This window comes from Mesocricetus auratus, unplaced genomic scaffold, assembly GCF_017639785.1.
Source record: "Mesocricetus auratus isolate SY011 unplaced genomic scaffold, BCM_Maur_2.0 Super-Scaffold_100676, whole genome shotgun sequence".
Taxonomy (NCBI): domain Eukaryota; kingdom Metazoa; phylum Chordata; class Mammalia; order Rodentia; family Cricetidae; genus Mesocricetus; species Mesocricetus auratus.
The window spans coordinates 183693898-183709514 of NW_024429266.1; the positions used below are offsets into that span (position 1 = coordinate 183693898).

At 49.3% G+C, this 15617-nt stretch overlaps 1 protein-coding gene and 1 long non-coding RNA gene across 2 annotated transcripts; one reads left to right on the plus strand and one right to left on the minus strand.

The window, feature by feature from the left end:
• Positions 1-3114: 3114 nt before the first annotated feature.
• Positions 3115-8891, plus strand: LOC121137285. Its single transcript, XR_005874547.1, has 2 exons — positions 3115-3348; positions 7993-8891. It is a non-coding gene; the product is annotated as an uncharacterized LOC121137285 (long non-coding RNA).
• Ltbr (lymphotoxin beta receptor) lies at positions 8874-15435 on the minus strand. Its single transcript, XM_040739425.1, has 10 exons — positions 15147-15435; positions 14924-15020; positions 14566-14691; positions 14337-14489; positions 13913-14009; positions 13669-13748; positions 11531-11641; positions 11262-11287; positions 10346-10562; positions 8874-9757 (listed from the first exon to the last, which is right to left on the minus strand). The coding sequence occupies exons 1-10, from the start codon at positions 15237-15239 to the stop codon at positions 9516-9518; spliced, it is 1242 nt and encodes a 413-aa protein (XP_040595359.1). The 5' UTR covers positions 15240-15435; the 3' UTR covers positions 8874-9515.
• Between the last annotated feature and the right edge of the window lie 182 nt (positions 15436-15617).

Genomic DNA, 15617 nt, shown 5'->3' on the forward strand with positions numbered 1-15617 from the left:
GAGCAGTTACACTCTGGAGGCAACACTATTAAATCACTCCTCTCCGGGCAATGTATCCTCACCAGGTTCTCTTTGTGGTGTGGCTCTGGGAACATTGCAGTTTTGTCTGTCTGTCTGACTGATTATTTATATAATGATAATGATGATGATTGATGAGATAGAGTCTCTTATGTAACCCTGACTGCCCTGGAACTCACTATGTAGACCAGACTGTACTTGAACACACAGAGACCCACCTGTGCCTGCCTCCAAAGTGCCGGGATGGAAGTCCCCATGCCTGGCTAACACTACCTTTGTAACGGTGCCTCCTGGGCCATAGCCTGAAGGATGCCTTCTGGAATTATGCCATAAGCTAGCCAAGCTTGCCTCTCTTCAAGTCTTCACCCCACTGCATCTCCATCTTTTCATCTGACACTCCACCTAAAGTCAACGATCTCATTTTATTGAACCTTGTAGACACTTTTCCATCTTCACATGGGTTGAACTCTTAGTGGAAGATAAAATGTCTAGCCTACTTCTGGGTTTTGAAAACCCACCAATCCCTGAGCTCAAAATCCCACCAGTCCCTGAGCCAAACTCAGGACTTAAAATCCCACCAGTCTCCACCCTGGAAAACTCTGCCCCCCATGAAATTTTTTTAAAATTATTTATTCATTATGCATAGGATTTTTTATCTGTGTACATGTATGTACCCCAGGAGAAGGCATCAGACCTCATTATAGATGGTTGTGAGCCACCATGTGGTTGCTGAGAATTGAACTCAGGACCTCTGGAAGAACATGCAGTGCTCTTAACCACTGAGCCATCTCTCCAGCCCCCCCATGAAATTTTATATAAGCCTGCCTCCCACTAGTCCCCGGCTGCTTCTCACCCAAGCAGGGCAGCTGCTCTCTGTCTTTCCCAATAAATCTCTTGTGTGAGGTTTGTTGTGTGGTGTGACTTTGTGGTATTCCTTGACTCTAGACCACCAGGATACCTTTCCCCTCAGAGCTGCAACACTTACTTTTGGAATGTTGACTACTCCCTTCTGCAAAGAGCATTTTTCCCCTTTAGAAGCTAGCTTTCCTTTCTCCATCTTTGACTTCTTTTCTTGGGATCATTTGTTAGTTTGCCATCTGTCCGTCTGTTGAATGTGGGAGTCCACATGGTCATGGCTCAGGCCTTCCTCTTGTCACCCTCATAGTAGGTAGTACTATCTACGATCCTTCTTCCTTTATCATCTAGATGTCTGTCTTAGTTAGGGTTTCTATTGCTGTGAGGAGACACCATGACATTTAATTGGGGCAGACTTAACAATTTCAGAGGTTCACTCTATTATCATCATGGCAAGAGGCATGGTGGCATGCAGGCAGACATGGTGCTGGAGAGTTCTACATCTTGATCCACAGGCAACAGGAAGTGAATGAACTGAGTCCCACAGTGGGTGTAGCTTAAACATATGGGACCCCCAAAGCCTGCTCCCACAGTGACATACATCCTACAACAAGGTCATACCTACTCCAACAAGGCCACATTCACTCCAACAAGGCCACACCTCCTAATAATGCCACTCTCTATAGGCCAAGCATTCAAACACACGAGTCTATAGGGGCCAGTCCTATTCAAACCACCACAGTGTCTTGAGACTCTGAAGGTTCATCTCTAGTCTAGTCATCTCACGATGCTCACAAGTGGCTCATTCACATCTTTCTCTATTTAAGTCTGTCTGCTTTTATTTTACTGTGTGTAAGAAATATATATCCCAGTGGAAAACCTGGATGTGCAGATTATTGTTCAGTTTACTGAACAATAGCAATGTGAAATTACTATGTAATTACCACCTAGACCAAGAAAGGAGCGTTGTTTGAAGTTCAGAAGTCATCCACACACCCTTCTGGGATCATAACTAGCTTCCTCCTTCCTGAAGCCACGAGGCCTAATTGATTCTGTTCCCTGGGATGTTTTTGTAATCTGTCCACTGCTTACATAAATAGCTCTAACTTAGGTAATTTAGGTTTTATGCCTTTATAAATGAACTGTGCTGTTTGCTTTCTTTTCACACTGCTTTCTATAAGGGGAGAAAAAGTCTTCTTCCTCTAATCACCTAGGCATGCTGCCAGGGTACAAAAGTTAACTAACCAAAGGTGAACTAGAAGCTGGGCTTGGTGGCACACACCTTCATCCCAGCCCTCAGGAGGTGGAGGCTGCAGCCCCAAGAGTCTGAGGCCAGCTTGAGCTGCACACCAAGAACTTATGTGAATAAAAAGGAGGGGATTAACAAGAGAGACTAAGAGTGTTTGTTGCTCAGTGGTAGAGAACTTGCCTAGTGTATACATGTCCCTGGGTTTTGTCCTTAGCATCCCTAAAATAAAGATACCACTGTCTCAAAAAAAAAAACCCATAACATTTTAATAACAGGGGCTGGAGAAATGGCTCAACAGTCATGACACCTGTTCTGTGATCCAGATTTGATTCCCCAGCACCCACATAGTGGCTCACAGATACCTGTAACTCTAGGTCCAGGGGATCTAGTACCTTCTTTTGACTTCTGAGGGCACCAGGCATGCACACAGTGCACAGACATACATGCAAGTAAAATATTCATACATATAAAATAAAATAAATCTTAAGAATCCTTTCCTATTTTGAAGTGCTTTTAGAGCTAAATAATAGACTGTTCTTCCAGAGGTTCTGAGTTCAGTTCCCAGCAACCACATTGTGGTTCCCAACCATCCTTAATGAGATCTGTTGCCTCTTCAGGCTTGTGGGCATACATGTAGGCAGAATACTGTGTACATAATAAATATAAATAAATATTTAAAAAAGGTTTCAAAAGCCTACTTCAGGCTCAGTCAAAAATAAATAAAAATAAAGGTCGAGTCAGTGAATTGGATCAGCAGGTAAATGTGCTCGCTGCCAAGCCTGATGACTTAAGTTTTGTCCCTGGAACCCACATGGTGAAAGGAGAGCGCTGACTGCCACAAGTTGTCGCTGACCTCACATATGACCCACACTCAGCACACTTGAGTAGCGCTTTTCTCTGAGATTGAAACATTCCATCTTGCAGGAAAGCTCCATAAACCAGAAGGTAAACAACTCAACATAGCTTCTGGATGACCTTGAAACTGACCAGACTCACTAGCCCCTCCCTCCCAGAGTAAGCAGTAAAAGCTGGTGAAAGTCATTCTCAGAAAGGAAGAGCTTCAAAGAAGAGCTTGAGAACAACTGAGCCATCTGGAAGGGACGCCGAAACCTGCTGAGCTGACAGCAGGCTGTGCAGTGGGCTCCAGGTTCCCAGATTTTGTGAGCTGTTACCCACGCCGGGGCAGGCTTTGCTGATGAGGCTGTCTTTGAGTGGTTTCTGCTCCTGTAAGTAACCACAATAAAACTCATTGGTTCATGAAATTGGACTTTGGTCTGTGGTGGGCTCATGTCTGGGGTGACCTGTGTGTTGTGGCTCCCCAGGAGTCTTGTCACACAACAAACACCACAGTAAATAAATATAATGAAAACTTAAAAAGGTTCATAAAGTAAAGTATGTAGAACTGAAGTGTATGTAGTTCAGTAATAGAGAGTTTGCCTAGCATGTTTGGGGCCTATGTATAATCTCAGGATCTGTCTCTGTCTCCCTCTCTCTCTCTCTTTCTCTCTCTGACACACACACACCCCTACCTATAGTCCCAGCGGAAGCAAAAAGGTGGCTACAAGCTTGAATCCTAGGTCCTGTCTAGAAAAGAAAAGTAAATAGCTAATGTATGACTATTTATCTGACTTCATTTGTAAGCAAAACTGAGGAGACAGAAGCCAAATAGTTAAAGGGGCGGGGTAGGGACAGGGCCAGCTTGGATATAGCTCAGATTGCTAGGGTTTTTTGGGTTTTCTTGTTTTTGTTTAAGACAGGGTTTCTCAGTGTAATAGTCCTGGCTGTCCTGGTACTCACTCTGTAGACCAGGGTGGCCTTGAACTCACAGAGATCCGCCTGCCTCTGCCTTCTGGGCACTGAGATTCAAAGTGTACACCACAACCACCTGGCTACAGATTGCTTTCTTTCTTGCACAAGATTCTACTCAGTCTCCAGTAATACAGTACATATGTTTTCTCCTGTGTGTGTGTGTGTGTGTGTGTAGAGGGAAGAGGGTAACTCATGGAAGTTGATTCTCTCTGTACATAATGTGGGTTTTAAGGACCAAACTCATGTCATCAGTCTTGGTGGCAAGTGCCTTTACCCACTAAGCCATCCCCCTGGTCCCTTAATAAATACATATTTTGAAATAATAAAAATTAAAATAAAGGGCCAACAATAACTCCAGGTTAAGGCACTGGCCGTATAAGCCTGGTGCCTGCCAACTGATTCCCATCCCTGGAATCCACATACAAAAGTAGAAGGAGAGAACCAACTCCACAAAGTTGTCTAATGACCACACTGTGTGTAAAAATAGTAATACATAGTAAAAAGATAAAATAAAATTTTAAAGCTTAAAATGGGTGGCATACCTTGAATTTCAGCTACTCAGGAGACTGAGGCAGGAGGATCACAAATTTGAAACTAGCCTGGCAGTTTGATGATAATATTAAAACTTTAAAAATCACTAGGTTAGGGCTGTAACTCAGCAGTAGAATGTTTGCTTAGCATGCAACCTGGATTCCATCCTCAGTACCAGATGAAGAGAAAAAGTGCATCTCTCTGTAGGCTACACCAAATCCCAGATATAATGTGTCTCCTGAAATGTAGACTGGGGTTCCAGCAATGAGAATTATTGAGTGATGGGGCTGGAGAGACAGGGGAAGTTAAGAGCACTGGCTACTTTTCCAGAGGACCCGAGTTAGATTCTTAGCATCTGTGTCAGGCAGCTCACAAGCATCTGTATCCCCAGCTCAGGGACTCTGATGCCTCTGGTCTAAGTGGGCACCTGGACTTGCATGCACATACTCACACATAATTAAAAATAGCATTTTTCTAAATCTTAAAAGAATTATTGAGCCGGATGGTGGTGGCACATGCCTTTAATCCCTAAGCAGAGGCAAGCAGATCTCTGTGAGTTAAAGGCTAGCCTGGTCTACAAAGTGAGCTCCAGGACAGCCAGAGCTATTACACAGAGAAACCCTGCTTAGGGGTGGAGAGGGGGAGGAATTACTGAGTGTCAAGGGACGAGAAATCATATCTTCTGAATACTTACATGATTATAACATTGTAACAGTCTTTGTAATTTTTTTATACTAAAATTTTTCTGGAGAAACGGCTCATCATCTAGGCATATGCACCGAGGCAAGTGTTTTAACATGCTAGACCATTGTCACCAGCCTTTCAATCTCTCACTTGAACGTTGATACACTTTATACCTTTTACTACATTGGAAAAAGATTAGTGGCTTCTCACTGCTCCCAAGGTACAGTTCCAAATTCTCACTACAGATGTGTGTCCGAACAATCTGCTCCCCGAAACCAAGCTCTCTAGCACCAGGCAGAGTTTCCCCAGGGAGAGACGAGAAGACAAGGGAATGGTTTGTAAAAGGCCTTCTCATTATTCTGCGTGATGACTTTCCTCTAGGAGGCATTTCCTGACCTCCAAGCCTGGATCAGACCCCGGGTCTGTGCTTTTTAGTGCTTATCTCTCTGCAATTATTACACAAACTCCAGGACATTCCCAACCAAGTTTGTTTTGTTTGTTATTTTATCTTAGAATGCCTGCTACACAGAAAAATACTTAATGTTTCCCAAATGTGAGCCTTGAAAGTGCGGCTCAGATTAATTTAACAAAGCACCAGGCCAAATCCACGAATGGGAGCTGGGATGCCCGCTCGTCGGCACATCCTGCTGACTCACTCTGCATGGTACACCCCATCACCCCCTCACCATCATCCTTCTGCACAGCCTCTCCACTTACATTCTTCATTCACTGGCCATCTGATTTTGATGGAATGCCAAGACATGGATACTTCCTTAATATAGCAAAATCAATACGTCTATTTAAATTCCCATTGAATGAGAATATGCGAAATGCAGGGGACAGAAGCGGTGGACCAAACATGAACAAGGTGTGATGTTATGTGTGTGTTTACACTTTCTCAAGGATTATTTATGTAATCCTTGAGTGCTCACTTGTCTGTTGCCCCATGGCATGCAGTGCCCAGTGAGGCCAACAGAAGGCGTGCAACCTACTAGAGCAAGAGTGACAGGCCACTGTGAACTGCCTGACATAGGTGCTTGGGATTAAACCTGGGTCTTCTGCAAGAGTAGCAAGTGTTCTCAAGAGTTGAGCCATCTCTATAGCCCCAACGTGTATGCTTTTTGTGTGTTTGCTTTTGTTTTGTTATTTGTCCCAGTTAGGATTCTGGTTTGTTGTTGCTTTTCTGTTTTTGTTTTCTTTTTCTTTTCTTTTTTTGGTTTTTCGAGACTGTGTATCTTTGTAGACCAGGCTGACCTCAGACTCAGAGATCTGCCTGCCTCTGCCTCCCGAGTGCTGGAATTAAAGGCGTGCGCCACCGCCCAGCAGAATCTGTTGTTTTGATAAAACACCTTGGCCAAAAGCAACTTGGGGAGGAAAGGGTTTACTTCAGCTCTCAGCTCATAAATCCATCGCTGAGGGAAGCCAGGGCAGGAAGGCAGGGCAGGGACCACAGGCAGGATCTGAAGCAGAGGCCGTGGAGGATTGCTGCGTTACTGACTTGTTTTCATGGCTGCTTTCTTACATTCCCCAGGATCACCTGCCCAAAGGTGGCACTGCCCACAGTAGGCTGGGCCTCCCCACATCATTTACTAATTTGTACCAGACTTACCTACAGACTTACTTACCTACAGACTTAGATCATTTACTAATTGATACCAGACTTACCTACACACTTACTTACCTACAGACTTACATCATTTACTAATTAATACTAGACTTACCTACACACTTACTTACAGACTTACATTATTTACTAATTAATACTAGACTTACCTACACACTTACCTACAGACTTACATCACTTACTAATTGATACCAGACTTACCTACACACTTACTTACCTACAGACTTACATCATTTACAAATTGATACCAGACTTACCTACACACTTACCTTCAGACTTACATCACTTACTAATTTGTACCAGACTTACCTACACACTTACTTACCTTCAGACTTACATCACTTACTAATTGATACCAGGCTTACCTACAGACCAATCTTATGGAGACATTTCCCCAATCAAGATTCCCTCTTCCCAAACTGAGTGGTGGTGGCGCACATCTTTAATCCCAGCACTTGGGAGGCAGAGGCAGGCAGATCTCTGTGTGTTTGAGACCAGCCTTGTCTACAGAGTCAGTGCCAGGACAGCCAAGGCTACACAGAGAAACCCTGTCTTGAAAAATCCAATAAATAAATAAGACAAAAATAAATTGAATTGTCCCATTTCTATAGCACTTAATAAGCACACCTCGGAGTAAACTAGAGAAGAAAAGGTGAGAAGACATTGAGGTGCTACTGTTGAATGCAAACAGAAAAGTACCAATAGAGAGATGTGCTACATTCTGACAGGAAGAGCCAACACAGGAAGATATCAACTTTTTCTAATTAATCTGTATGCTCAGCTTGGATACCAGCATGAGTTTGTTCAGTCCTAGTACAGTGCAGGCAGGCGTAATCCTCAGTTTGAACAGTGTGACACAGAGCTGTGCCCAAACAGCATTGTGTGTGTGTGTGTGTGTGTGTGTGTGTGTGTGAGAGAGAGAGAGAGAGAGAGAGAGAGAGAGAGAGAGAGAGAGAGAGAGAGAGAGAGAGAGAATGAGAGGACAGCTTTCAGGAGTCAGTTCTCTTCTTTTACCATGTGGGTTCTGCAGATCAAAGTCGGTCACCAAGCTTGGCATCCAGTGCCCTTACCTGCTGAGCCATCCTGATGGCCCCAGGAGACCATTTCTTTGAGTCCCGTCCCCCTTCCCCGCCACTCCCTTATCTTATTGAACAGAATGTAGTAATTAAAAAAACCTAACACATTGGAATAATTATTAAGGGTTGGTGTCATTCGGCTCTAGCACAACAGAGGGAGAGTTTTATCTTGGTGGAGATGCATCGCGGCATTACTTTGTGCAGAAGGAAGCTGGATCCAATTTGCAGTCAACCTTAAATAACCCATCTACTCAGACTCCTGGGATATGTTTTCCTGCCATACTATCTTGATGAAGGCCAGCAATGGAGTGCCTAACACTTGGATCTGCAAGAGCTGCCTTTTATGGAAGGAACAGTCAGCCCTGAGCAATCCTTCAAGTTCTGGGTCGCCTCTGCTGGCCGTGCGGTGTCTAAATCCACGAGCAGCAAACCTTTGCCAACGAAGGGGCAAGAGACATTTGAAAGTTTCCGTTTTGTCAAAGGTAACCCACACACACATGCAGGCACGCACGCACACACATGCAGGCACACATGCACACTCATGACTGCTACTTCTGAGCGGAAAAGATTCAGCTAGCCTAGATTCCTGTTCACCAACAGCGCTCCCTCAGCCTCTCACACAGTAGGTGTTGAGCACCCACCATTCCTCTCAGCCCTTGGGTTCCACTGTGCAGGGCAGAGGGATGTCTGGGTGTGCCCTGAGACGTAATGCCTGTGAAAGACGGGACCACCGAAAGATGTTTGTGCAGGGAGCTGGGTACAAACCCCCTTGTCATCTGCAGCTGACTTGAACACATGGCTTCCTCTATCTGTCTGTTGTCTCCTTTGTGCGTGCCTTGAGGACCGAGTAAATTCATATCGTGGGTGTGTTGAATACCCCCCTGCAAGTACTCACACATTGTTGCTTATTACTGACACTGTCCAAACCAATCCCAGGGAGCTTCCAGGAGTACCTTTGAGGGATTATATTTTCATGTCTTTCATTTTGTCCTAATGGCCTAGTGTTTCTACGTAAAACCCAAGAAAATAAAGGATCTCAATTGTCTTTATTTGCATGTGGTTACAGTTTATAAATACACTTGCCATTTTTCTCCTGTTCCCAGACTCTCCTGGATACCTGGTAATGATACCTAAACCCCTATGCTCACTGTCTCACTGTCCTCTCCCCCAGGAGCAAGGGAGGGGCGCTCCTCCACGCGGCTTCATCTTCACCCAGGGTCTACCTTGGTCCACACGGTGTGAGCCCTCAAGGCCTCTGAAGGTTGGGGATGAGCACCATGAAGCCTTGCCAGGTCCCTGTGACCAGCTTCCTCCTTTGCCATGTTTAAGGTGCAGAGAGTCACGGTGGGCAGTAGCTAGGGTCACAAGCCATGCCCTCGTCTGAGGCTGAATGTGTGCAGCCTCTGGGACTGGTGGGTCTGCAACAGTCTCAGGCTTGCTCAGATAGTAGTAGGAGTCCTGGGCAGGCGCCGTGGCCTGCTAGTGTCCGGTTCTGTTCTGAAGAGCTGTCTGAGGCCAAGTCTCTCCGGGCTCTGCTTCTCAGAGCCTGCCCAGACCTGCGGGTCCTGGTGGGTAGAGCAGCCTCAGGGAGGAGGTGCTGGGCCCTTGTCCTCCTTGCCTCTCTCAGATACCATCCGGCATCAGGTGGCACATAGGTTCCTTGGCCCTGTCAGAGGGCGTGGCACCCTACTGTCTCTGTCTCAGCCAGATGCCAAGCTTTGCCATCCTCCTGGTAAGGTGTAGAGAGCACTGAAGGGTCAGGGCCCCCCTCTTCAGGAATGGGGTATGGAGGCTCAGGGGGGGCTGGGGGGTCTCCAGGGCCCCGTGTGCCCCCCAGCACTGGCCCATTGTATATATAGATGTTGCCAGTGACAGTTACAGAGCCTCCGGTCACATGAATGCCATTTGCACCTGAGGGAGAGAAGGCCAAATGAGAGGGGAAGCTTCCAGAACTCTCGTCTCCTCCCAATCCCACCTCTCATTAACTATTCCTTTCTTTGAGTCAGGCTCTCACACAGCCCAGGCTGGCCTAAACTTGCTGTGTAGTGGAGGATGGTTCTGATATCCTGATCCTCCTGTTTCCAGTGCTGGGACTACAGGTGTGCCCACACCCCAGCTTCACTATAAGTGCTGGGACTACAGGTGTGCCACCCCAGCTTCACTATAAGTGCTGGGACTACAGGTGTGCCCACACCCCAGCTTCACTATAAGTGCTGGGACTACAGGTGTGCCCACACCCCAGCTTCACTATAAGTGCTGGGACTACAGGTGTGCCCACACCCCAGCTTCACTATAAGTGCTGGGACTACAGGTGTGTCCACACCCCAGCTTCACTACAGCCCTAAGTGCTGACCATACTCCTCTGTTTCTGACTCTTCCCTTCTCTTTTGCCTCTGGATCTTTTCATTTCATCCGGACCTTCTTCTTTCTCCCCGCCAGCCCACCCCATCCCTCCCTTCCTCCCCACACTCCCTCCCCCCTGTGGCCCGCCCAGCTCACCGTGGGCCACCTGGCTATGTTCCGCAGGCTCCGTCTCCAGCTCCCTGGCCTGGACCAGGGGACTCTGCTGTTGTAGCACCACTTCCTCCAGGACGGGGGTCCCTGGGGGTCCAGCAGGGGCTGGGGACAAGTCTCCAGGCATGGGTAGAAGTGGCTCAGCCAGGTCAGGGAAACGTGGGTTGGCTTTTGGAGTGGGGCAGGGGGGAGATTCTTCTCCCTGTAGAAGAGAAACAGAGAACCAGCCAACGTCAGAGGCCTAGACCTCATGATGCCTCAGTTCCCATGCCCTATGCCTTGTGCTCTGCAACTCACTGTCTGTCTCTGTGCCTCACCGTGCCCCTTGCCTCAGGCCTCTGCGCTTGCCGCTCTCCGATTTCTAGAGCGCTCTCCTCAGGTTCCCTGGCTGGCTTCCTCGTTTCTTCCACGCAGTGCTCAGATAATGAGCGCATCCACCCGCCACTCACCGTCCACTCCACTTTGATAACTAGAATTATTATTTAGACGGCACTATTGTTGCTGTTGTGTTTGAGGCAGGCTCTTATTCTAGTCCGGGCTGCCCTGAATTTCCCAAACTCATGGTGATCCTTCTGTCTCGCCCTCTCAAGTGCTGTGATGACAGGATTGAGCCACCATCCCGGATAAAACATTTTTTCCCTCCTGTGGCACTGGCAATGGAGCCCAGGTCCTGGCACTGGCTAGCTAAGTGTTCTAACGTCACGGCCTTTGAATTTTATTCTTGTTCCACTCGTGTACAAACTCCAGGTGCGAGCTCCTTTCTCGGGCTGCATGTCTGGTGCCTGGAATGGTGGCTGGGACAGGGGCAGCCAGAAAGCAATCAGTGGGATGAATGAGGCTAAAGTCTACTCTCCTGACCCCACAGCCCCGCCCTCCTTGCCGGCTTCTCCCACTCTTTTACCTCTGGATGCCTCTTGAGCAGAGTCCCTAAAATGAAAACCAAAACAGGGTGAGGGGCCTGCAGTTCCCAACCTTTCAACCTCCACCCAACGAGTGCTGCCAACCCCGGTGTCCCAGAGGGTAACAGTAGTTACCCTCATCCCTAGCCTCAGAATGAGGGCCGGCAGAGAGAATGGTATCTGGCACCCTTGAGAGCCTTGTGCAGCAGGGTTTGTCCTTGAATATCCCTCCCCTCCACTGTGGGGACAGGAAGCAGTGTCTCCTTCCTACCCAGCTTTCTGCAGAGAGAGGGGTGCCTCGTCCAGGTGCAGGCCAGGGTAGAGGTGAACAGCAGAAGGCAGACCAGCGGCAGCAGGATGGCCAGCAGCAGCATTGTCCCTGCTGGGAAGGCAGACAGGAGTGACACCAAAGGACATGGGGGAGGAGCCTCTCCCAGACACCAGACAGCCTTTTCCCTCTTGGGAGCCATTTCCCTTGGGTTGTGGACCAGGGGCTGAGATTGGCTTTGGGAAGGGTCTCTTGGCCACATGAGAGACAGAGAGAGAGACTGCCTGGGTGGTGATGTCTAGACCTCTTGCAGTCAGTGGGTGAGAGCTCTGGTAGCTGGTTTTTAAGACTGGAGGTAGGTGAAGGGCAGCAAGAAGGGGAGGTGGTGTCTGGGTCCTAAGGGGAGAAGCCTGTTTCTGTGACTGGACCTGAGACTGCCCCCGTGTGACTGTGAGAACTTCATTTCTCAGCCTGGTCTATGGCCCTCGGGGAGAGTAGGAGTTGCAAGCTGCTCTCCCCCTTGCTCATGGCGGGGCTCAGGAAGGAAAGGGGCAGAGAGATGGGACTTTGGTTTCCTAGGCTTGCCCACACGATTCACCCACCGCTGCGGCCTAAGGGAGTGAAGAGTGCAAGGCGTGGAGAGAAACCGGACCAGGGGTCTGGAAGCAAGTCAGCTCACCTATCCCAGCGCTGGTTTGCCATATATAAAACAAGCAGGCTAATCAGGCCTGCTGGCTAAAATCCTAGCTCTGAAATACTAGTGATATTTGGTGCATAGCTGGACATTTCTGAGAGGTCACGGGAAAACTATCTATGACACCCTGAAAGGCTAGTGAGGGGCTGGGGGATGGCTTAGTGGTTCAGCACCTACTTAGCATGTGCACACTCCTCCCCCTCAAGAAATGTCAAGTTATAAAACAGCGTTACCACTCCACTTTTAGTAACATTTTTATATGAATAGAAATGCATAGGAATGTATGGGACGGGGCAGACCGAGATAGGAAGACTAGAAGGGCTCTCAGGTCAATGGGTGAATTTTAGTTAAATCTTCATTCTCTCTCTCTCCCTTCTCCCTCGCTCAGAGACAAGGTTCCATGCAGCCCAACCTCAAAGCCCTGCCTTCACCTCCCCAGTGCTGGAGTGACAGGCATGTACCACCACACCTTGTATACGGTCTCAAAAAGTACTACAGCACGTGTACCTTTTAAACAGACCCTGAGTAAGAAAGGCTTAGATACAGACACTAATAACTCGATTCACACCCCACCTCACCCCAGCCCCCGAGTGATCTCAGGCAAATCATTTAATGTCTCGGTTCTCTCTTCCCATCGGTGTGAATGAATAACTCCACTTTATAGAATCATTAAGCAGATTAAGTGGGACCACAGAGGGCTTCAGAGTAGTTCTCAATACTTGGAAGCTGTAATTACAAATACCTGCTCGTTCAAAAATGTTACTAACATTCTGGCAATTAGTAATGATTATGGTTATCAGAAACAACCTACAGTCAGCCACCAGGCTGGGAAACCGGTGAGGTTCCTAGAAGACAGAAACCAAGAAACAAGAAAACCTAGAAAGAGTCAATTGGAGGAGCATGACTCCAGTAGAAGTGTGTAAGTGAACAATGAGGTGATTCAGTTAGTAAATGAATTCTATGATGGAAGAACGTCCAAAATAATGACAAAGTCAGTTAGAATTACAATTCAGCACAGGAAGCTGTCCTGGCACAATATATGAAATTTTTAACGTGTAAGAATATAGTCTAAGGATGTTCTAATTCCCATCCCCTCTTTTAAGGCAGACTCACTGGGTAGCCCAGGCTGGCCTCAAACTCTTGATTCTCCTGCCTCAGCCTTCTAAGTGCTGGGGATTACATGGATATAATACCACATCTAGCTTTCCAAGTTTTTGTTTCTTCTTTTAGTGGTACTTGGGTTCAAACCAAGGGTTTTGTGCATCCTAGGCAAACACTCTACCACTGAACTATATGCTAGCCCCTTCCAATTTCTTTAGAAGGAACGTTTCTTTTTTTTTTGTCTAATCCCAGGTGGAAAGATGCACATTCCCCGGTTTTTCTGGATGAGGAGGACTGAGGCGTTTCCCCAGACCCCCGCCTCGTGAACCTCAGCCCAGCGTCTCACCTGGCTCAGATTGATTTCTACAGACCGTGTCAGAGTGGGGGGTGCCTGGAGCTGCCTCTACCAGGCCCTGGGTCTCGCATCTGTGGAGGGAACAGGACTGTGAGTCTGTGCTGTTCTCCGTGGTACCTGGTGCTCCGGGAACACATGGTAGGGGAGTGGCCAGGTGAGCGAGGAGTCAGGATGAAAGGACACACCGGTTGGGCTTCCTGGAGTTGGGGGAAAGTGTGGGGAGGGGCACTCTCACCTGGTATGGGGTTGGCAGCGGGCTGTAGGGGAGGAAGTATTCTGGAAGTATCCTTGCTTGCAGGGGACACAGCTGATGTCAGTATCCATAACCTCGTCTGGCAAGAGAAAGGCGGGTCAGTCAGGCTGAGTGGACAAGCGTGAGCCCAGCTGTGGGCTTCTTTCATGTCTTCCCCCCCCCCAAGCTTGGCTTTGCAGCCTGCCATTTTCCCCAAGCCCCCCCACTGCTGGCAGGAGCCACCTCCTAACTCCTCCCACTGTCCCAGTCCACGACTCGGCAGACCACCCTCCTGAGCGCCTTCCGCAAGGAATGACAGGCATTTCATGTCAACGAGAACTCCAGTGGGGAGCGCCGGGGGACACACTACACTCCTCCCTGCCCCTGACACCCAGCAGTCTTCCACGGGCCGCCAGTGACCTCTGACCTGTAACCTCGGCTTCTGTGCCGGGCTGGCACTTCATAGGTCGCTCGCAGTGCACACACTCACTGCCCAGATACACACAGGTCATCCCTGGCTTACAGCGGCACTCGGGTTTCCGATCACTGGCGCAAGGGGCAACCTCCTCGAAGCCCAGCACTGGCGGGGAGAAGAAAGAGTCAGAGAGGAGCCGGGGTTCCGGCTGTACCCATCATCCGGGCGCGTCTCCACTCACCGGAGTCACAGGAGCGGCACAGCTGGCAGAAGGAGAGGTGGTTCCAGTACTCATTGTAGGAATTGTGGGGGCAAGTCTTACACGCTGTGTCTTGGCTGTGGCTGCATACGGCAGAGACAAACTTGCCTGCGAGGTGAATGGGGCAGAGGGCAATCAGCAGACAGGAGTCTGCGTCCATCGAGCCTCTCCTTGGCCTCTTTGTCCCTGTCCTGTCCTCTTGGGCAGCTACCCACTTCAAATCTCAGTGCCCGTGTGACAATGGCCAAGGCTTCTCAGTCCCTCTCTACCGGCTAGTTTTACAAGTGTTGGTTGGTGACACCCTGGCCCACCTCTAACCACCCAGGCTTTCTGTTCTCACCTGGGGGACAGCGGGAGCAGCAGACTTGATGCTTGGGCTCGTAGTATTCCTTGTCCTGGTCCCAGCACGTTTGGTTTTCTACGCGATATGGGGGCACCTTCCAGGGGGAGGCGGAGACAGAGAAGAACAAGGCAGGGTCAGTTCTGGCGGGCAGAAGGGCTAGAGAGAAGCCTGCCCAGGCCCCTTTTCCCACCTGGCCCATCCCACCTAGCCCCTCCCTCACCGGCTGGGGCTGAGACGCCGTCAGGACACCGCAGAGTCCCAGCAGAAGTGGCCCCCAGGCCAGGCCGCAGGGAGAGGCCCCAGGCAGGCGCATGGCGGCCTTTTGGGTCGGCTGACCAGACCGGGTGGAGGCCTGAGAGGAAAGTGGGAAGCCCGGACGTCCTGAGCAGCGTTGGCCACGACTTCCCAAGCCTGGCGGCTGGGCCGACGTGCCCCCGGGGGCCGGGAGCGGCCGGGCCTGGCCTCCAGGGCTCCAGCGCCGGGCTCAGGAAGTGGGAGTGGAGAGAGCCGACCGGGGGCGGGGGCAGGGAGCTCTGGGAGCAGAGGCCGGCCTGTCGCAATCGCGACGGGGGGGAAGAGGAACAGGCTTGGCCGCCTCGACGCAGGGCGGGAGGGGGTGGCCGGGAAAGCACGTGAGAGCTGCAGGCCCGGAACCCGGGCCTCCACCTCTCTTCTGGAGCCTGGCCCTCGG